The sequence below is a fragment of the Anopheles funestus genome, chromosome 2RL (genome assembly GCF_943734845.2).
Source record: "Anopheles funestus chromosome 2RL, idAnoFuneDA-416_04, whole genome shotgun sequence".
NCBI classification, from domain to species: Eukaryota; Metazoa; Arthropoda; class Insecta; order Diptera; family Culicidae; genus Anopheles; species Anopheles funestus.
In genome coordinates, this window is record NC_064598.1 from 89,497,693 (window position 1) to 89,519,499 (window position 21,807).

The following is a 21,807-nucleotide window of genomic DNA, read 5'->3' on the forward strand; positions in this document are numbered from 1 at the left end:
TTAACGCCTCGCTCAATTACCATTCCAATATTACGCACATTGTGCACGATCACCGCTATCAGCTCGTGCGTTCAAGTAAGTGCAGATCGCACACGAGCGAGAAAAGTCGTTTCGGATGTTTGCATCAACTTAACGCACATAACGCACAGACATATTTCAAACGGTCTTCTAGCAATAAAACACCAACTCTATTTTCTTTGTTTTTTTTTGTTTCATTTACAGTGCCGTGATGCTGCCCTTTTCCTCATCACAGAATGTGATTCCCTTTTTGGGTGCCATTCTGTGTTGCTTCTCCTTCGCAGATGAAGATACTTCCGCAAAAGTAAAAGGACAGCCAGACGTTAATATATGTCCCTTGTTTGGTTGTTTTTTTTTTACACGGAAATGCCGCGATTAGTTTTGCTTTGCTATGATAGTACAAGTTTACACACTCAATGGATCAGGGCACACGTGTGTCCAGTCTACGTTCACCAGCAGCTTCCCGTGGGTGACTCTAACGAGCTCTCATATTTTTTTATGCAAAAATATATTTCTTGAATCGGATGAAAGGTGAGTACGCTTTTTTTGTGTCTATTTTTTCTCATTTACTTCCTCCGCAGTTTGATTGCGCGATTATAAGTTTGGCCCATCGTACACAGTAACGTTTTCTGGGGGTTGGGTGGAAGGTGATAAACGCACCTGCATGCGACATACTAGCGAGACAACATATGAAATTTGACTGTGAATGAAATGATGCTTATTCGGCATTAAATGTACTACTACTTCACCCGTATGGCGCGCCCAATTCCTCTAAGCTGTGTGTATCGTGAACGTAATTGCGCCTCAAAGTATACAATCACTATCATTTTAGGGATCATTTTTTGTTTTAGTCCGCATTTTGGAGTGTACACTCTGTACTGCCCCTGAAGGAATACACTTATACCGTTGTTTTTTTGTTCTGTTGCTGTTTCTTCGTTCTGTGTTCTGTGTCCAGAGGACAAATGACTTGTTTATTACAATTAATACTTCGAAATGGAATGGTTTGATTCGTTTGCTTCTCTGCAAATTCTGTTCTGTATCGTGGGTTCTGTAGTTACGTACCAATGGCTATGCACATACTTAATGGCCAGACGCATATGGCGCATTTTTTATGCAAGCGAACCGATGCACACTTACATACATAAACACAGTTACAGATATCGGACAAAACGTGAAGGAAACGTTTTTCTTTGTGTTTTGTCTGTTTGCTTTAGTGCTCCTATCCCCAATTTTCCCCGTTCATCGGGAATACAGGTGATATTATTTTGGCTGATAACTGTTTGTCAGTTAAGTCGGACAAATCTATCACAAAACATGCAACATTTATCGCAAACCATTCTTCGGTACTGTATCCAAAACACTAAACGGAAACCTTTTTTTGTGTGGAAGTGGTTTTGGTACGGCCGTGCGAGCGATTTTTTTCTCTCTCTCTGTTCGATAAATTGTTGCGCCATTTTGTACCTTTTCTTTTGGAGAGCATCTGTTAGCAAACTGTCTACAGTATTAAAACCCTCCACCCATGATAATCGAATCTATTATTTAGTAACAATTTTACAGCTTCCAGATGTATGCCATCGGGAAATCATCGTGCGGGTTTCATTCTGTTTTCGAAAGCACGTTACACATTGGACCATTCGCTGGACATTTATGTGCACAATCCATTCCACTCTAATCAATCCTCTAGTGTACTTATGGTTGGGGATGATTTATTATCAAACTTTATACAGATAATGCTTAACTGAAACTGTACTAAATGCGTATTCAAACGTCCCAAAAAGACAGAAACAAGAGAAGGAAACCGAATGGAGTCGTTTGCGTTTTTCTTCACTTCCACTGTGTTTGTGTGTGGCGCGCATTTCTTTTTTTTACAGCTATGTAACGTACGTGTTTTAACTGCACCCAATCGTGCTACAATTGATAATAAAGTCGCCTTCCAAAATCCTGTTCCGCTGGACCATTCATCCATGCCATCGGTTGTATCGTTTATTGATGTACGATTCTATTCTATCCACGCGAAGAGAGGAATGTATGTTTTTCTTTTTGGCCAGCAGCATGGCCTGTTCGAATCATGGGGAACCAAATCGTCCTCCAGATTGAGGTCCTTTATCTTCCTTTCTGTTTCACAATGACCAGTTTGTGTCCATGCGTTTAAATCGTATCACAACACTTCTCTTCAAGAAAACAGAAACAACAAAACGAATATCTGTGTATTTGTGGGTGAAGATATTTTATGTTTGTTTTTGCTGCTTCAACTCTCTGCTTCTTGTTTTCCTCTTCGCTTACTATCTCTTGCTACCCGTTACCATTTTCACTTAATCTCGCTTTCTCGCTCTATTCTCTTTACAATAACATGTCTTTTTTGTGACTTTTACATTACCTCTATGCTTATGTTCAGTGTTTGGTGAAGTTTGCTTTCATTTGTTTTTTTTTGTTATTCTTTTCCTTTCTTTTGTCCATTCCCATTTACCATTTAATCCGCATTGAAGCTTCGAACATCACCCACTGCCTATGTAGCTAACTTTCTTGTTCTGACTTTACGGTTGTCCTCGTTATCCTTGTATCTCGCGGAAATTGTTAGCAGAGGGGTTTGTCTAGCGCTATCACAACAACACTTTAACAAACTATTTTCTAGCCTTATCTAGGGGGCTTAACAGAGTAAAAAGGTACAAAAAATTATAGTTAAGACAAAATACGATCGTGCACGAGATGGTATAGAAAAGAAAGATCGAGAAGAAGAAAGAAAAAACATTAATTCATAAGGTTCCTAAACACTTACATACACTTTACTATTGTTTAGCAGAAATTGTTCCTTAAATCATACGTTTTAAAATTATGCTCATAATAATAATACAATAAAACGCTAAACATAGATTGTATGGTGATTTGCTGGGTTCGTTCCGCTATAATGTACGCGCGCAAGCCATAACTCCATCTCGTTCAACCGTCCAGAACAATCCGTTCCCTATTATGTATCTTTAGCTTGCTGCCTGTTTAGTGTTTAGGGCTGTAACGCCGGACACATCATACCAATTGGAAACAAATAGTGCAACAGGTATCTGTACAATAGCATTGTTTTGTTTGCTTGTTTGTGGTTCTTTCTTGTTGCTAAATTTCCTTACCGAGCTTAAGCCTCAGCATTGGCACCCATTTGAAGACAAACTGTCCGGTTGTGCTCCTGTCTTTCACTCGGATTTGTTTTGCGTCTCGCTAACAGCAACAATGAACACAGCCTTATTAGCTACTACTACAATCTCTGTTCCGTGTGCTTAGGAAGGTAGATGCGTATGTTTGTTACTACGTATATGCGGGTGTGTGTATCGCTGTCTATCGCTCCTTTTCTTGGGTCTTTTGACAGGGAAACTTTTTGTGTGGTCAGAAAACTGTAAGCTTCCTTGCTTGTTAGTATGTCCGCCGAGACAAATCCATCGCTTGCGAATATACTAAGCATCTTCAAACAGCTGTGCATGATCATAGTGTGATTTAAACGATTTTACAGGTGGACTGACCGGGAACAGCACTCATCCGCGATGGTTTCTTGCCTTACGCATCCTCCATTTCTCTTTTCCCCGTTCAACCGCACAATATTCCTTCCCTTCATTTAAACGGACAAGACTAACCTTCTGCCAATTTTGCTTCTCGTTTATTTTGCCTTGTCGTTTGCTTAGTATTTCCCCATTTCACAACTTTCCGCCAGTTTTGGATGGAGTTCCTTGAAAATTTTCGATACATACGAACACTTTGCGTGCAATCCACCGCCGGGCGGTAGATCGGGAATGTCTTCCTTCGCAAGCTCCTTCAGCAGGGTACCGTATTCGATTGGGTCCATCTTGTCAAGTATTTGCTCGATACGGTTGCGCAAATGTAGCTCCAGTGCTTCTTCGCGCTTTTGCGCCTCTTCCGACACGGTCGGCGCACCGGGAAACACGATGATAATAATACACATATTGTCCCGGCTGCCCTTGTGCAGACAGGTGTCAATTACCTGGTTGGCAACGTCCACCAGACTGTCCGATATCTCGAGCCGGTTGTGCACGAACTGGCACAGTTCGTCATTGCTCATCACATCCCACACGCCATCACACGCCAGTATCAGGAACTCGTCGGACGGTTCCCGATCGCGGCAAAATATTTCCGGCTCGGGCGATACCAGCTGTTCGCACTGGCCGAGATTCTGCACGTTCTTGTACGTGTAATCGCCTAACGCTCGGCTGACCGCAAGGCTACCATTCACTCGCTGCACCATCACCGACCCGCCAGCATTCAGTATGCGTTCCTTCTCACCCGGAAGGATCGGTTTGTGGTCCTGGGTGGAGAAAATGGGCTGTCTGTTCTGGCAGAGTACAGCGCGCGAATCGCCACAGTTCGCTATGTACAGGTGCTGGCTCGAGATGAACGCACAGACCGCGGTCGTGCCCGATTTGTCCATGCCCGATGCAAGCTCCGGAATGTTGCGCATCGATTCGTCCAGCTGCAAGAACCCGGTGTGTATGCCCTTCGTAATGTCATTGTTACCGAACTCGGTCGTGGCAACGATACGCTGGAGCAGATTTTCTGCACAATGCTTGGCCACATTGTCACCCGCATGCCCATCGAACACGGCGAAATAGTTCCAGTCTTCCAGGCTCTCGCCGAGACCGGTTTTGGCATGGTACGCATCTTCCATCTCGCAGCGCCAGCCCTGCATCGAGCCGACACCGTACCGGAGCCCATTCCCTTCACCGTGCTCATTGTGCTTCGAGGTCATTGGTTTCTCCAGGAAGGCACCCATCTTTGCTGTCGGTTATCTCTGTTAGCTACGGTGTTTACGCTACGTCTTCACTCAAAACCGCGCACCGCAATATTGTGATAATTCTGCTCTGGTGGGGGAATCTGCCAAAAACCTTCGGTGCCTAAAAATGTACAGCACAATTTTTGTTAATGCGTAAAAGAGCATATTTTAAACACGGTGCCAACTCACCTTCGCTACTTTTTCTTCTCGCAACAAACAAACTCTCCTTACAGCGGCGCGAAATTTATCGACTATCAATTTAATGCTAAACAATTTACTCTACGTTCTGCGAAAGAGAAATATGAAAGAAGAAAACATTAGATAACGATAATACAACATAACAAGGGATTCAAAACAGAAACAAAAACACACACACACACACGCTGGCATCCCGCTTTTTGTCGTAACTTCTTCTACATACGTACGCGTATGTGCCTGTTGATTACAAAAATAGAAATGATCTCATATGCGATATCTTGTTTTTTGTTTTAAATGCTTAATCAGCCATATAGTATCGAGAAATTGTCTCGTAGTACGATTATCATTAGGGATCTAAAACGTACCCAAACAAAACGTCTTGGTATAAGTGCGTTCGAATCCTCAAAAATAAAATACAAAAGTCCCTAGTCTAATCATCAACGAGATCAACGGTGTGCCGGTGTTCGATAAGAATACATTGCATTGAAGAGTTGGAGAAGGATAGGGAACTATTAGACCTATCTTCCCAAACATTCAATTTCGCTAAAAAGTCTGATCTGATCCTGTGACTTTTTGGTCGAATCATTTATGACACGATAAGGGCACAAACCAATACTCCCTATTTTAATTTATTAACAGAAACTGTTCCAAAACGAAAGGAAACCCCGATCTATCGAACGGAAAATCGAACCTTCAGTTAAAGGTTAAACGTTTGTTTCCACCAGGAGCACCAATAGTGCCACATGCAAAACTGTTCCACTGACCAGAATGTTAGGAGGCAACCCGAAGCCCTTCGGTGAGGAGGACAAGAGAAGCACAGTAGCCCCAAAAGCTTCACCATGTTTGCACACAATTTAATTAGAATTCCCCGTTGTTCTCTTCGCAAGCCTTGCGCATTTTAACTTTATCACACTAAAAATAGTGTGACGGGAAAATGATGCGCGACACAACACCAGCGGGAGGGGTGTTCGATATGCCTCGGAACATGCGGTGATAGAAACCTCCTGACTCTCTGTGTTCCTCTAGATCCCACTTCCCACCGCTCGGGGTAATGGGACGTAAAGCTAGAGACAATTGGCTCCCCGGCTCTGGTCATTGTTAAATAATTTAAAATAGATTATTTTTAAATTGCTCGCGTACGCGCGAAGCTGTTTTTTCGCGTCAGATTTATATACAGTCTTCCTTCTATTGTCAAACCACCTGATAGAACCGCTACTTCATTAGGGGACTACATTCCTTCCACACACTCACTGTGAAAGGAAGACGGACAATAAATGAATTGCGAAGCGCATAAAGAGCCATGCCATTCCAACGCATTCCTGGGGTGCACACATTCCGCGACAATGCTTCGTTGCATGCTTTCGAAGAAGCTCATATTGTTCCTTCGTAGTGTAACGGGAAAGGATTATCCTTTTTACTATCGATGACTCCTCATCGGAACGATGCGCCTATTCATACAGGGCACACTCAAACCCGATATCGGCATCATACACCGTCCTTGCGCTCATAAGTTGATGGACGGTCCTGGCGTTGTACGTACTTCCGGCATATCTTCAAGTGGTCGCATATGCGCTTTTGTCGCCGGACGTATAATGTCACACAGTGGCCTTTTGCCGGGCATATTTCATGAATCAATGAACAACCTCTCACATGCCGGACGAGACACGGGACAGTGAATGAAACACTTTCCGCGTGACCTATATTTCGCAAACCATTCATTGATGCTCTTGCACCGATTCTGCGTTTGAAGACCCGTCTGCTTCATGCGAATTACTTCCTACAAAAACACAAGATAATAAATTATATAGGGTACTACACATTTGCTAACTAAAACTGGGACATAATTCAGCAAAAACTAGAAAACAATTCTCTCTCCCTTTGTCAAGATAAAATGTCGAGCAGGGCTGTAAATTATTCTTTTGAATGTAGAATCTCAGCTAGGTATAGAAATTTAACGTGTCCCATTTTTACTTGCGGCTGCTGTATATTTTAGTGTAAACTTTTCACTATTGCATTCACTATCGATGAGTAAGTAAGCACTAAACTCGAAAACACACACACACACATACTGTATTTTTGTGTGCCAATTGTACGCGCGCTCCTGCCATCGATTGTATTCGGCGGTGTGAGTCACTCGGGCCGCAAGTGCAATAATGTTTCACTTGCACATGCACTTGGCGAAACGTAAACGTGCATCAGTTGGAAAATTCGTGTTACTGCATGGCTCCGTCCTTTCCGGGCAACAGCAGCACACCAAAGGGGGAAAAACCAATCACTCACAGAAAAATGAAACAATCTTTGGGCGGGAGGAAAAAAAAACTAAACGACGATATGACGGTGAGGCTATAGACGATCGTTAATCGGTCGCTATGGTTTCAAATAAACCCGTCCACCTTTCGATATGCGCTTGTTCTCGTTTCGACAGTGTTTTTTTTCATTGTTTGCGTTGTCCTTTATTTAGGTTTTGTTTTTTTCTTATCAGACCGCGTAATTGTTGGCATAAAAAAACATCCATTTTGGACTGCGAAAATCTAAAGATTCTACTTTTAAATCCATTGCTGTAAAGTACATACCAAACCATGCAAAAGGCACAACTTGCAGTTAAACGTTTTCTCTGCGGTTACTTCGACCGACGATGATAAAAGTTACGCTTTATCGGACAAAGTTTGCACTAGTTTCTAGGCACTTGGTGGGTATTGTCCCGGTACGGGGGGACAGTTGTTTAGGTGGAAAGAGTACTTATTATAATTACTATCAACACTAGAGCGTGTGCCAGAAGGGACAGGCGTGATAGTTTTGTGCGGTAACGGACAAGATTGCAATCTCGAAACCGCTTGCAATCAAGGGTAGCGCTAGTGGACCATCGATTCGGAAGGACATGAGCTACATAAACCCTTCTCGTGCGAGTAAAACATACATATACTGTACAGCAACAGGACTTTCCTTTCTGCTGTGTTGTTTTCCAATTCCATCTTCCAGCCTTCCTTTCGATACAAAGTTTCTTCGATAATAAAAAAAAAGTTACCCGCCACTCGTACACTTGTACACGCAAACCCACCGTTCTAATGCTCCGGTACAGCTGCACAGTTTCACCGCGTCTGTCTGTCGTCGCTTCTTGCGTCTTCGCTTCCGGGTGTGCCTTTCCGTTGCAACGATCTTCCGGAACAACAAGCTGCAATAAGCTGAGGACAAGCTTAAGCTGCGAAGAAGGCCGCAATTCATTCGGATCTATCGTGAGCGTTGTTTAGTCGTGCAGGGCGCACATGATTATATTGCTAGCGGATGCTATTGTGGTGGCGGCAACGGCGGTGGCAGTTTCCTTCCCGGTTGTACCAGAGTACGGGCATATGTGGCTTGCCTTGTGTACAAGCTGTTGTAATTACGCTGGTCACACTCGTTAAGTTTGACCCGATATGCAACAGTACAGCACCTTGAGATGACGATTACAAGACTCCGCGCGCGCGACACTATGCTAAACAAAAACAAAACTAAAACGCGAATTTACACATACACGCACATACGTACAATACACATACACACACATTACTAATGGCACACTTGTGGACAGCGTTTCATCTACACATCATCATTGTTTCCTTAAGTTTCCTAGCCCAGAAACTGCATCGGTGTCACTCGATACAGTTTTTATTAGATGCTGCTTTCAATAAATAATGGTTTCGCACACTTGTTTCTGATGTTCGGTCGCGATTGATTTGCTTTCCTCTGCACCCGGCCTCTTCCGCTTTCAGCTGTGGTTCATCAGTGGAGAATATATCCCAGCAGAACAGCACTTTTTGCGTTTCGCAACTCGTTGATTATGATATACCAAGGATTAGATAGTGCTAAAATGTCGTCGGGTGTGTTGTGTGCTGCGTTGCTTAACAGTGTCTTCTTCTTTTGGCCCACACGGTGTCAACCTGTTCATCAAGAAGGCGTGCTTTCACGGTTGCTGCTGGCTCGTTGACGCACGGGACGGCACTATCGATGGCTGCCGGATAAATCAGAAGGTTTCCTACGCGTATCCTTTCAATTTTGGGAAGGAAGCGTACAAGGGTAACAATCCCCCAAGAAACAGCACAGCGAACAAGTGTGTCTTTTTCGATTTGGAAGTATCGCTCTGTTGCCAGCAATCCACAGACAGCGTTCGACGTCAATCCCGCCGATGGTAGCCGGTTTGGCCGATATATAAATGATTTTATGTATATGCCACACAAATCGGTAGCATATTTGCTCGTTCTTTCAGTTGGTATAATCGGTTCGCGGGGAAAACAACGCTCGAGCACAATATATCACGAACGAAAAGAATGTGTTGTAAGTTTGCTTAGCTCACGGAACGCGCACAATTGGTAGGCTACGCTGTCAGGAAAAAATGACAGTTGAAAAAAATACTGACAGCTGTGCTGTCAGACGCACGTAGGTTTTTCCTTTTTTTTAATTTTCCGTTCATATGAAACGTCTTACGTCTGATGGTACTCCAAAATTTGAAATGATCGGCCATCGGGAAAATACGTTATGAACTGTGAATGAAATCGATTTCCTGATCATCCTTAAAATTGTCTAATTTGGATCAGCAGGAAGCATCGAACAAAATTGTTCCTCACAGTGTTTGAACATTTGCAAGATATTTGATGCAACGTCGGGTGGCCCGGTGGTGTATCTGATAAACGGCGCTGCTTCCACACGACAGGACCAAGTATCATCAGATTTCGTCCGGGTTGCCTCCTGTAGCACGGACTGACTATCCAGCTATGTGGTTAACATAAGGCTAGAGATGAGCTGCATGACCTTAAAGGTCTTTAAGCCAAGAAGAAGATTTGGTACAGCACCAGCGTTCATTCTGCAACTGTAAACAACAGAACTATCCTAACACCATCTGGACTGATGGTAAAAGTGATATTATAGAAATAATTCATACCCAACACGATGTACTTTAAATAACAAGAAATTTTTCAATCCATTGTAATCCCTCTTGGTTTAGTCCGTGCGCTGTAGGTAGATGAAACTGTTCTGTTTAGTAGAAAGCTTCCATACATACTCCTTGTATTCACTATGTACAGCATCTTCATTCATTAGCGCGCGTACAAAAATATATCAGTCATATTTGTTACTCTATTTATACACTTTGTCCCTACAAATTCTTATCGCGCGCTTCATGGTACACAGGACCAACGTTGATACACATATTTCATCCCTACATTCATTGCCCTATTGCGGGTCATCTCTTTGATATCATTTCCTACAATTAATCTAACTTTCCTGTGCTGTTGTAATGGAATAAACGGACGCTATTGTGCCTGGCTGTGTTACAAAATGTGTGTGTTTGTCCGATAGTTATTAGCGGGACAGTTTTCATTCGGAACAATATGGCTAACTTATGAGTTGGACGAATACATTTCGCCCGATCGCATTGTGGCGATGCTGCAGAACTTTACTGTACTGATGGAAAACGAAAGTCAAAATCAAACCACAAACTAGAAAAAGAAACTATGGTCTCAAAAACGGACCATACGAAGAACAATGTTCGATCGATGTTAATAGAGCCTAGTATTCTTTGAATAGAAATAGACCGTTGGTTTCACGATTTTCCTTAACTCCTAGCGGTACACTAACGAGTTCGTATCTCCTCTTACAGCTTCGCTCTAGGCTATTAGCAGCATAACCGCAATGTGTTGATTGTTCCAAATGGTTATATAGCTCTTTTCTCTACTGTATTGTCTTCGATAAGTGAACATACCTAGCTATACGTTCAATATGTGGTTAAAACCGAAACGCTAACCGTAACTAGTGGAAAACCTAATACTTAGAACCTACAACAACGGTAAAACTGACGCATATACAGTCCAAACTAGCGTACTCGAAAATTGCAAAGAGTTTCTGAAACTCAACGCGGCTCATCGCGGAAGACGATACGGAAACTCGAGATACATCGGCCGAAGGTGAACTTTATCCCAACCGCAAGTTGGTGGTGGTGATGGCAATAGTGAAAAGTAATGCAAACGTAAAAAGAGGAAACGATTTTAATTCACTACGCAGTACGTAAGTACATGGTCCACACTCAACGCCCATATCGAGAGGCTCTTCTACAAACATTCTACAACACAATAATGGCTTATTACAGCTAGAGCCTGTTTTTTCTTCTTCTTGTTATAGGCCTGAAGCTATTCAATCGCTATCTTCACCCCTCTTACCTATCACACGTTTCCTTCACTTTGTTTCGTGCTCGTGCTGAACTGTAGCTTATTTCCGATTCTCATTAGGATGGTATCACATTTTCTGCACTGCATAAAACACATTACCGAAGGGCTAAGCAAAGCATTAGAATATTTAACTTTAACAAAATTGCTACCCCATTTCAAACAACCCGCCCGTAAAGCACGCTTGAGAGTGCCTTTTGAATCTATTCGTCGGAGTTGTTTGGTTTGCCGCTGTTTGTTATATCACCTGCTTCATTAGTTTCCGACTGTCCCGTACTGGTGCTTTCCGGTGCCGATTCCTCCTGTACGGTGCTAACGATTTCTGCCCGACACATCGGGCAGAACTGCAGCAAGGCGGCACAGTTCGTACAGAAACCTCTGTGCTGACAGGGTTCGATTCGTATCGTTGCCTTCATATCGAAGCAAAGCGTACAGGAATCCTCACGCACACTCAGCTTGCGTAGTTGCTCCAGGAAGAGATGGCGCGGTAGAACAATCTGTTCGGAAAAGGGGTAGTAGTTATTATTAGATTATTTAAGTGTTTCAAGTGTTGCTAGCTAGCTTACCTTGTCCTGCTCACTCAACACGGCATGACTATTAAAGCTCATAAACGTTCGATTCTTGGGCGGATAAACAAAAGGCGTAGAACCGAAGTTGAAGCGACATTGCTGGAATGACATGAACGAAGCCGCAGCAAAAAACCCATCGATTGCACCGCCCGATTCAAACAGTTGCCTCAGCACCTCACCTTCGACACCGTCCAAGGTGAAAATCACTTCCCGTGCATCGAGATCTAGCAGGCAGCCCAGGATGGATCCACCGGACCAAGCGTTTAGATTGTGTTGCATCGGTTTCGCCTTGTGCCAGATTAACTTCCGGCAGCCATCGAACGCGATCGAGTACGGATCGTCCCCGATACCGTAACCTTCGTGGCTTAGGAAGTTAGAATCCTTGGTCGCCCAACCAATCTGCATAACGCCCGGTGTCATGATCAGTACCTCATAGTACCAGCAGCCGGCATTTACCTGATAGGTACATCGGACACTTTCGAATGAGTACGCATCGCACCGGGCCGTTAGTCCATCGGCTGAGATTTTCAGGTACTCGCTGACATCTCGCGTGTTGAGCATCACATTTACGTTACTAACGTCCGCCACCTCGTACGAGTATTGTCGACCCTCAATAAGGACTAAAAGAGCGGGAGATACGCTAATGAGTGCATACGTTTCACAAATGATAAGGTAACATCTTCGGACCACTTACAATAGTTGTCTAAGCACCACTGAGCACAAAATCCGACCTGGCGCAGCGTGTAATCCGTACTCGCGATATGTCTCTCGAGTCGCAACAGGGGATTGTCCGGATAGAGCGCCAATTTTCGCTACGAGAGAAAGGTTCAGAAATTACACATTTTGTTTCTATTGTAAAAGAAAACATCTTTATGTCTTTATGTTTTACCCTTATAGTGCCCTTGTTTTCACTAGTTTGTGCAAATTTTTCTAGAGCAATCAGCGAAAACAGCATCACATCGGGATGGATTCCTTCGTCCTGTTGGAGTGAAATAAGCCCAAATAAATAAGTCACCATCACACTGTTTACCATTAGTGGTAGGTGAAAAAATTTACCAGATTACCAAGCAGATAGCCCAGTGTTACCTCCGACAAGGCCGATATGCTACACGGGCCAGCAAGTCGTTCCGCAAGGAAGCCCAGAATGATGCACATGTTACGTTCGCGCTTTGGCGTGCGTCGAATCGAACGCGTTATCATATCGGCCACCTCAAGCACGGATTCCTTCGACGGAAGCGGACTGTCGTCGAGCAGTAGCGTGATGACGCTTGGGCCCATCGGGTTGTCGAGCGGGATGACGCGTATTAACGATTTTACCAGCTGTATCCAACCGGACGGTTTGTCCGTTATGTCGTGCAGCATCACCATCGAGCTAGGTGTTTCCGGTTCACTGTTAAATGGAAATAAGAGAAGATGAGTTTTTTAACTTAAATTGATTTAAATAATGTCTCTGGAAAACAACTTTTGACCCGACAAAATAGTTGGCACAGAAGAATGTGTTCAAGCATTTAAATGTCAGAAAACGCCATACATTTTTTCTCCAGACATAATAGAAATTCAAGTAAAGCCATCACTTCCGAAACCAGTCTGCTAGTAAGACGAACGTCCTTGGGCAGGATTTCTATACTGACTGCATAGCCAACAGCAGTGTTGAATCAATATCAAATCCGGAAAGGCAACTACTAGGCAAAATCCAGGGTCAACAGCGGGCGCCACTTTGGTCATTCGGCTTTTCTTCTTTCTCCGTTCTGGAGCAATGTAATCATCCCCCCCCGGGGTGTACACACATAAGGGCGGACTCGCGCACACGATCCAAATCTGACATGCATTCCGCTGCCGTCAGTGATTGGCATGCATGCACGCCTTGTTTCAAACTGCATCGCATCGATGCATCCGTTTGTTTGTTTGTACATGGTTCTGTATGTGCTGCTCAATGCTCGATTTCCCACGCTAGTTTTTCCCACCCACAGGCGGGCGAGTTCCTTCACTCATGTTCGTGCGGCGCTGTTCGTGTTTGACGACAGAATGTTAACAAAATTCCGAATTGAATTATCTCATTACATTCTACTTCATCTCCAATCGAGTGCGGCTTTCTTTCGCAAGCTGATTAAAAATGTTTCATTTTAACTTCAATTTATGACGCACACGAAGAAGCGTGGTGTTGTATTATTATGTTACACGCCTGGCGCATTTTACACGCCTCGACCAGTGGCGAAAACATGGTGGAAGCAAACAAATAAAAGCATCGTGTGCAGGCACGAATTTTGTGGATTAAAAGGCACGTTTTCGCGTTGCTTTGAAGTCAACACAGTCCGGACTATCCGTGGCCCCCATACTTTATCAGTAGATGGGGAAAAATTTGCGAGCCCAAAGGTGACTAACGTTGTGTGGGGTTAACAGGCAATCCCGATCGGCGGATCGGCGCGAGGTATGTCATCGATTGTATCTATGCTGATAAGAATACGCCAAAGAGCGTTCATATGGATTATCGAAATTTAATGTCATCTTGTACGTGGAACCGATAAAAACCAACCAGTATCATAAATGTGAGGTGCTTCTATTTTAGTTTTTGTTGTTTGTTAGTTAAATTTAGGGCTGCTGCTAATCTTCAATGCTAAAGAGGATAGTTGATCCTTTCTTTTTTCTCATTGTTCTACCATTTTTCGAACGTTACTGATTCGTATCGATTCACATCAGTTACTCACGATCCCGAAGCAACTCATAGTATAAGCTTTAGAGCTGGTTCCACCACGACAAGCACCGGATAACCGGACTTGCAATTTGAGCTTCGATTTGTTGATTTCAGTATTTTTCTTGGGCAGTCGATGTTTTAGTGGAAATAATGTCGATCTTCTGACGATAGACACGGCACCAAATTACACTTAGAAATTGCATGTAATGTTCAGCACACCAGAGATAGTCAGATTGTGACGAGGAATAAGCAAAACTCCAATGCGGAACGTCTTCACAAAACATGTTTTGCGGAAGCAAATGCTTTCCGTTGCGTCAGAAAGATTGTCTTCATATGCTTCATCGGAAACGAACGTTTCAGGTTCGTGGTCTTTATTATCTGGATAAGATAGGAAATCCGAGACCTCCCGCAAATGAGCCGTTTTATGAGATATGTAATGGCAAACATTTTCTTTGAATCAAATCACATCACACGGTAGTGAAATAAGATAAGAAATGACGATAAATTGCAAACAAAAACAGAGTTATATTTCACGTCGACACTTCAGTATTTGCCATTTGATTCATTCTTTAGTGGTCTCATCCGGCTGTTGTAACTCCTCACCATTTTTGCTTCATCGTTCAAAACCGTTTATTTTCCTTTCAGTTACTATTAGTTTATTATTTAATGAACACATCAAAATGTCACATTTAACACAAAGTCGATATTATACTTTGTCCCAATTTCCCGCCTGATTCAACCGAAATGCCTAGCTCTAGTGTGTGAGAGAAAATCTCCGTACAAAAGGTTTCGTGTGAAAATTAATTAGTATCAGAAGGACCTTTTTGGCCCCCGTTTTGCTGGTGCTTCACACGATATCGAAGGACGTAGGGAAAAGTTTTCCTTCCCATTACCGTAATGCGATACGCGTGTTTGCATGCTCCATATTCGTGGGTTTTTGGTTTTCGCAATGGGTGTTCCTCGTGTACGCCGTTTTCCTTTCCTTTACACTCTAATTTGCTTATCGTTTGCCCACACCTGACACACCGCATAGGTGTTTGATTTGATGTGGCTAATTTAAGGCCCTGCCAACAAAAATCTTGCCAAGGAAAGAACGTCCAGCGAGGCAAAATCCGTGGATTATTGGGAACCCACATGGTCCCGGTGGCAAAGTTGCCGATTTGTGATTGTGATGAAATAGCTTTTCTTTGAAAGCCGATGACGAATTCTTTGTTCTCATCAGTTATGTTTCGCAGTGCGGTATTCTGCGAGCTTTGGAAAGAGATGACACGCCTCTCGTTCATCTTAATGTTAGTCCAAATCTGTCGCAAAAATAAACAATGGACAGCTTGCATAAACCACACGCCTGTCATGGAAGCTGTTGCGTATTTATTGTAGCGAAAATCTCGTCAGAGCAATTCCCATACTTCTGCTATGTCCATTAAACACCTTAATGGTTGCAGAAGAATATTTTCATGTTATGAAATCATCTCACATGTGGCTCGTTCGTTTACCGGTGAGTAGAAAAGGGTTACTCATGTAGGCCCGATATAATTCTATTACTGCAATTCGCATGATCGTTTCCCCAGCTGAGGGACGGATGCTTATATCGCGACCGTTTGCGACGTTCAGCTACTGCGAACTACTGCGCTTATCAATGATTGTAATGCAAAATGAAATTAATATCATAGTGTGGGAGCCGATTAGCTAGCGGAAAATAATGCCACATTGGTCACAAAAGACGCAGACGAAAATCAAGATTCAGGGTCAGTAAAGAAGAAAGAAAAAATGTAAATGTGGCTCAATTAAAATATAAAAAAACATCGCTATGCCGAAAGCAGTAGTAATGACCTGTTTCACACAAAGCAAAAAAGTGTTTTAACCATGGGAAACTATTGGGAATTAGTTCATTTTCCAATCCGTTGGTACAAGCTGATGATGCGATAGAGATAACAGTCCACGTCGAGTGCATTTTAAATTATTTAATATTGAAAATTGCATCTTTCCATTCGTCAGCGTGTATTAACAGAACACCGGACAAATTTGCTGCCATCTAAAGGTACACGTGTTTGAAGGACATCCACCTTAGGTGGCTCCCCTGTCGTCCGGTGACTAAACAACGAACGTCCTACAAACGGCAAAAGTGTAAGTGAAACACCCAGCAGCTACACGCTTACAGATCGATTCATTTCCGCCCCAACAGCAAGGATTATCGTTCGCGGGGCCAAAGGTCATCGGAGCTCGGATAACGGCGGTGCGTGAGTAATCACCGCACCTCTATATCGGCCAGTTGGAATTACTTAAATTCACGATTCCACGATGGGTCGCCCGATCGATCGTGCAACAGCTAAAACAACACAGAAAAAAGCACAGAAAAAGGAAACCGTCGAACTGTGCGGCGTTGCTTGAAGCGCCATTCGATAATTATACTCATTTATGAGGGCACACTCATTTGCCCCACCCTCAGTCGTCATCCTGAGGCGCCTGGTTGCCCTTTCGAAGGTTTATGTTTTTTTGTTGTTGTTGTGCTTGTTGTACGAACTAGTCCACTTACTTGTCCACAATCGAACCGATGATTTCGAGCGTTTCGTTGACCAACATATCCACTGTGTCGGAGAGAGAAACCTGCCGATCGGACCGGGAGTAATGACGGATGTGGTGGTGTCCGTTCTGACCGCCAGACCCACTGACAACGCCACTTCCGGAACCACCGCTACCACCAACACCGCCACTTCCCGCTAGTCGGCCCGTATCGCTACCGTTGGCAGCGTACGAATCCCGGCTGCTATCATCGATGAAGCCTTCCTCGACCTTGTCCTTGCACAGGCACACACCCATGTCGATATCGGGACTGCCGAGTCAGCAAGGGACGTGACAAGCGGATGCACACAGCCGAACGAGTGGAAGATGATGTGTCCGGTGAGCGCGCGCGTCCGGATGGGATGGATGGATGCCGCAAACAAACAACAACAAAAAAAACCGTTCACTGTTATGTGGCAAGTTTCTTCATATTTGCCGATAGCCGGGTCGACGAGGCCGACAACACTTCCGGTGTAGAGAGGATTTTTCTTTAATCGTTTTATCGTTCCACAACACACTATCAAAAAAGCATACTTTTCGCCACTGTAAAATAGCAAATGAGAAAGTTCTCTTTCAAAAAAAAAAGCAAAGACACGCTGGTGTGGTTTTTGGCTGCCTGTACGTCACAGCCTGCCCTGTCTGTCTGTGAAAGACGACGCAACAATTAGCTTCAGCGGATCAACTTCGTTTGCGACAAACACGTAAACAAACGCAATCAACGCACTGCTCTGACCGCTGCTACCTGGTGGTTTCTTCTACACGAGGGGGATGAATGACAACACACACACACACCCTTCGGACAGGTTGGTTGATTTAAGGCGGTTGTGCGAAAAGGGGTGAGCAAAAGAATGCGGGTGGTTGTGTTACGATCGTTTATTCTGCGACGTTTCGGTGCCTTCCGGCTAATGTGCGCGGATCTATTCTTGAGCTGTTGATAGTGTGTTATAATGATTGCACCTCACTGGGCAGCTGAAGAGTCCCATATTTGGGTGCCTGTTTCTACTCGCACTCATTACTCATAGTGAAGCCGCTGGCCTCGTACAGATGATTCGATCAAGCAACCTTTTAGCACCTAAATATTGCTGTTTAGCATCACCTACGCACGAAATCACTTTCTTCACCGAACACCACGCGTACTGGATTGGTTGCGGGATCGGATGCACTGATTTTGGGTTGCTTTCGTCAACGGTGTTTAACTTTCGGCCTGTGGAGCCCTTGCTAAGAAATAAACACGCATGCAACCAGTGAATGCGAGCGTGTTTGTGTACGGGATGTGTGTTTGTGTTTTGTTTCACCCCGCAATAACTTTAACCCACCCCCTCTGTGCAGGAGGACATTCACTTTACATCATTCACTCATTGCGACACTGAAACGTGTGGTCCCTTCCGCTACCGCGATTCTGATAAGGGGAAGCAGCCACCGACACTGTCGAAAATAAATAACCCTCGTCGGTAATCGGCACACTGGAATCGGTTTCACTTGCGGGGTTTGTTCGCTTTGCAGCAAAAATCACACACAAACCTAGACGAATCGGTATATTCGCGAGAGGATGGGATTCGGTGCCAATAGCACCTTTGCTGGCTGCACTAAAACGAACTAAGGACAGAATTGGTTTGTGTACATCCACTGGGAAGCTATTTCACACGACCGGAATGTTCGAACGCGACGAAAAACGAGCCAGCTCACTCGAAATCATGGGGTTTTGGATTGCCGTGAAACCTTTTTTTAGCGTTCTGTCGTTTAATCCGTCCTGACTGTAAAAAAAAAATACAATGAATCAACAAGACAAATCGGGGTGTTAGGAAGGACAAGAAAATTGACATTTGATGTAGCAAATTTTGTATGCATTTTTTTTTTTACGAAGCTTAATTATTTAATTAAATGGAGCATTTTTTTGTAGTAGAGCTTTGTCTTATTTAAAGGCATTGAAAAATAATTCTCGAGCTGCCTTCGTCGACCACTGTGAAGTACCGTTCAAACCCTTCAACCCTTGTAAATCTACAGTGACCGACGATTGCACAGCACCATCCTAAAATATGAAATTTGAACACTCTTTTTCACCAATTATTCTGAAAGAACATTAATTTATTTGAAAAAAATAATATTCACAGCACGTTGCTTATGCTTTTTTAACCTTTAATAACTGCAATCGGGCGCAGTTTAATAGCTTTATTGCTTATACCTACATCGTGGCACGTTTGAACCACATCCACAACATCTTTGTACGAATCCGGTGCTTCCTCCTGCACCAGCTTCGGGGAAGCGACACGAATCGAAATGCCTTTCGCTTCCAGATCCCGAAGTACCTCCTTGTAGTCCAGATTTCGTCGCGATTTGGCACGGGACAAGCTGCGACCAGCACCATGGCATGTCGAACCGAACGTTTCCACCATGCCCGTTTCCGTACCCGTTAGCACAAAGCTGCACGTGCCCATTGATCCACCGACAAGTACCGGTTGGCCGGTAAGCTGGTAATCGACGGGAATCAGCGGATGATGCGGTGGGAATGCACGGGTCGATCCTTTCCGGTGAACAAGCAGCTGCTTCGGTTTACCATTCACCATGTGTTCCTCCATTTTGGCCACGTTGTGTGAAACGTCGTAGATAACGTGCATGTCCAAATCGTCTGGCGTGGTGTTGAATTGTTTTGCAAACGCTTGCCTTGTGAGGAACGTCATTGAGCTGCGGTTTACCCAAGCAAAGTTGGCAGCAGCCGACATTGCTTTTAGATAGTTTTGACCTTCCGGACTATTGATACGGGCACAGGCCAACTGTCGATCGTTTGTTTCGATCTTGTCCCGCTTCATGGCCTTTTCCATTTCAACCAGTGCGTCTGTTGCTACCTGATGACCAAAACCTCTGCTTCCCGAATGGATCATGACGCAGATCTGTCCGAGCTCTTCGATGCCCATTTTGCTGGCGGCGTATTTATCGTAGATTTCTTCCACCACCTGTATTTCGGCATAGTGATTACCAGCGCCTAGCGTGCCGAGCTGCGGAAGACCACGCTTCTTCGCCCGCAAGCTAACTTTGCTCGGGTCAGCATTCAACATTCGGCCGTACTCTTCACAGTGCTCCTTGTCTTCTGCCCAAACATATCCTTCACGCAGCGACCAGTCCATTCCCATTTCTAAGGCTTCTTCCAGATCGTGTGCATTCATTGGAATGATACCTTTCGATCCGACCCCTACGGGAATGTGATCGAAGAGACTCTGAGCAAGCAATTCCTTTACCGGTTGTACATCCTTTTCGAACAAATTAGTTCGTAGCAAACGTACGCCACAGTTGATGTCGAATCCGACACCACCGGGCGACACAATCGAGGTCGGATCGTTCATATCAAATGCCGCCATGTTACCGATTGCAAATCCATATCCGGAGTGAATATCCGGAAGACCGACGGAGCTGTAAAAAATCATCAAGTAACCAGGTTTAGTCAAATGATTCACGTACATAAATCATTCCCGTAATGATAAATATTACCGTCCAACGATACCCGGTAAAGCGGCAACGTTCGCTATCTGCTTAACACCGGGAAGAAATCCACCAGTCATCCCGGGCCGGCAGGCATTGCGCAGCTCGTCGAACATAAGCTTTTCCAGCTTACTGTTGGCGTAGAATATGCCTTCCACGTTCATGTTAGATTGGAAGCCCTTTTTTATTAGGAAGCTGTTCTCCGAAAGCCGTTCGATGTACTTCATCTCTTCGTTATACTCTCGGACGACCATTTTGGATGAATTGGTAACTTTTTTCAAGCTGCAAAAATGACTAATACAATTCTTTACTGTGTGATACGAATGCAAACGATTTACAAAAATGATGCAAATGTTTGACAATTTGCAACAAGCCGGGTTTGACAGTCTGGTTGTGGCAGAAAGGAAAAATGGAAAACATTCCAATGCTTACACAGTCGCGTGGAGGCAAATTTGAATTTTCATCGATTATTCGAGCTCAACGGCATTGAACGGGAATTTTTCAAATTTATGTTAATTAAATATTAAAAAAAAGAAACTTTTCAAACAATTCGTAAATGAACGTATTTTCGCTGATCTTCTTTGCATCAAATGTCGAGTAAGAACATCTTTTTTTCTTTTTTGTTAAAAAAGAAAGTGTGGGTGGTGGTCCGAAAGGAACGTCACACTACGCGAATTGCTTTGCACACTATTGCACCAAACATTGTCACAAGTAAACAAGTGCGCGTTTACTTTAGTCCTTGGACGGGTCTCCAAAACTCAGGCCTATGTAGGCGACCATAAAATGGGGCCAGCGGGCGATCGTCATCCGCATGCTGACCACAATCATCCAAACGAACTCGCACATGCTTCCGATCATCGGGCTCGCGTAATGCTCTCATTATTCATTGTCTTTGCAACTAATGTGTTTCTATTGTACAGGCTTTAATTTTCACCCAAATTCGGCTATTCCCGTAGAGCGCTTTTTTGTCGTGTAGGCAGTTCAAAGGGAAAAAACGAGATATGATCGTTCATTGGTGTGTTCGGCGAAACTTACATACTGTTGGTGGCCACCTTCGAAACGTGAAGGGGGATCCGTCACAAGATTGATCGAACAGTACGCGTAGAGGTTCCTACCATCAGTCGAAAGGGACTGTCAGCGTCAGATCTCGACCTACCGCCAATGAACATATGGAGAGCTGACGACAGGAAGGTAGGAAGGAAGCTTTCGTTTATAGTTTGTGTGCATATTTAAAATCTTGCCTTTGTGAACCCTTAGCCCTGAGATTTGTCCTCTTGGCGGAACCGTTGTGTTTCGTGTTCGATGGCGTTTTGTGGCGCGTTCGCTAAGTCACTG

At 44.0% G+C, this 21,807-nt stretch overlaps 3 protein-coding genes across 4 annotated transcripts; all 3 read right to left on the bottom strand.

Annotated features, from left to right (window-relative positions):
* Positions 1-152: 152 nt before the first annotated feature.
* On the bottom strand, positions 153-8,156 carry LOC125762186 (protein phosphatase 1B). The gene is made up of 3 exons (XM_049424031.1): positions 8,043-8,156; positions 4,976-5,072; positions 153-4,907 (listed from the first exon to the last, which is right to left on the bottom strand). Exon 3 carries the CDS (start codon positions 4,784-4,786, stop codon positions 3,680-3,682), a length of 1,107 nt encoding a protein of 368 aa, XP_049279988.1. The 5' UTR covers positions 4,787-4,907; positions 4,976-5,072; positions 8,043-8,156; the 3' UTR covers positions 153-3,679.
* A 1,754-nt stretch (positions 8,157-9,910) lies between these two features.
* On the bottom strand, positions 9,911-18,777 carry LOC125762167 (RING finger and SPRY domain-containing protein 1-like). 2 transcript variants are annotated; one of them, XM_049423998.1, is made up of 7 exons: positions 18,520-18,777; positions 16,973-17,541; positions 12,804-13,137; positions 12,637-12,726; positions 12,442-12,559; positions 11,745-12,367; positions 9,911-11,675 (listed from the first exon to the last, which is right to left on the bottom strand). In XM_049423998.1, exons 2-7 carry the CDS (start codon positions 17,254-17,256, stop codon positions 11,382-11,384), a joined length of 1,743 nt encoding a protein of 580 aa, XP_049279955.1. In that variant the 5' UTR covers positions 17,257-17,541; positions 18,520-18,777; the 3' UTR covers positions 9,911-11,381. The 2 variants fall into 2 exon arrangements, with proteins under 2 accessions (XP_049279955.1, XP_049279956.1); XM_049423999.1 differs by having other exon boundaries at positions 18,718-18,750.
* A 274-nt stretch (positions 18,778-19,051) lies between these two features.
* Positions 19,052-20,839, bottom strand: LOC125762175 (RNA-splicing ligase RtcB homolog). The gene is made up of 2 exons (XM_049424014.1): positions 20,482-20,839; positions 19,052-20,403 (listed from the first exon to the last, which is right to left on the bottom strand). The coding sequence occupies exons 1-2, from the start codon at positions 20,724-20,726 to the stop codon at positions 19,128-19,130; spliced, it is 1,521 nt and encodes a 506-aa protein (XP_049279971.1). The 5' UTR covers positions 20,727-20,839; the 3' UTR covers positions 19,052-19,127.
* Positions 20,840-21,807: the final 968 nt, after the last annotated feature.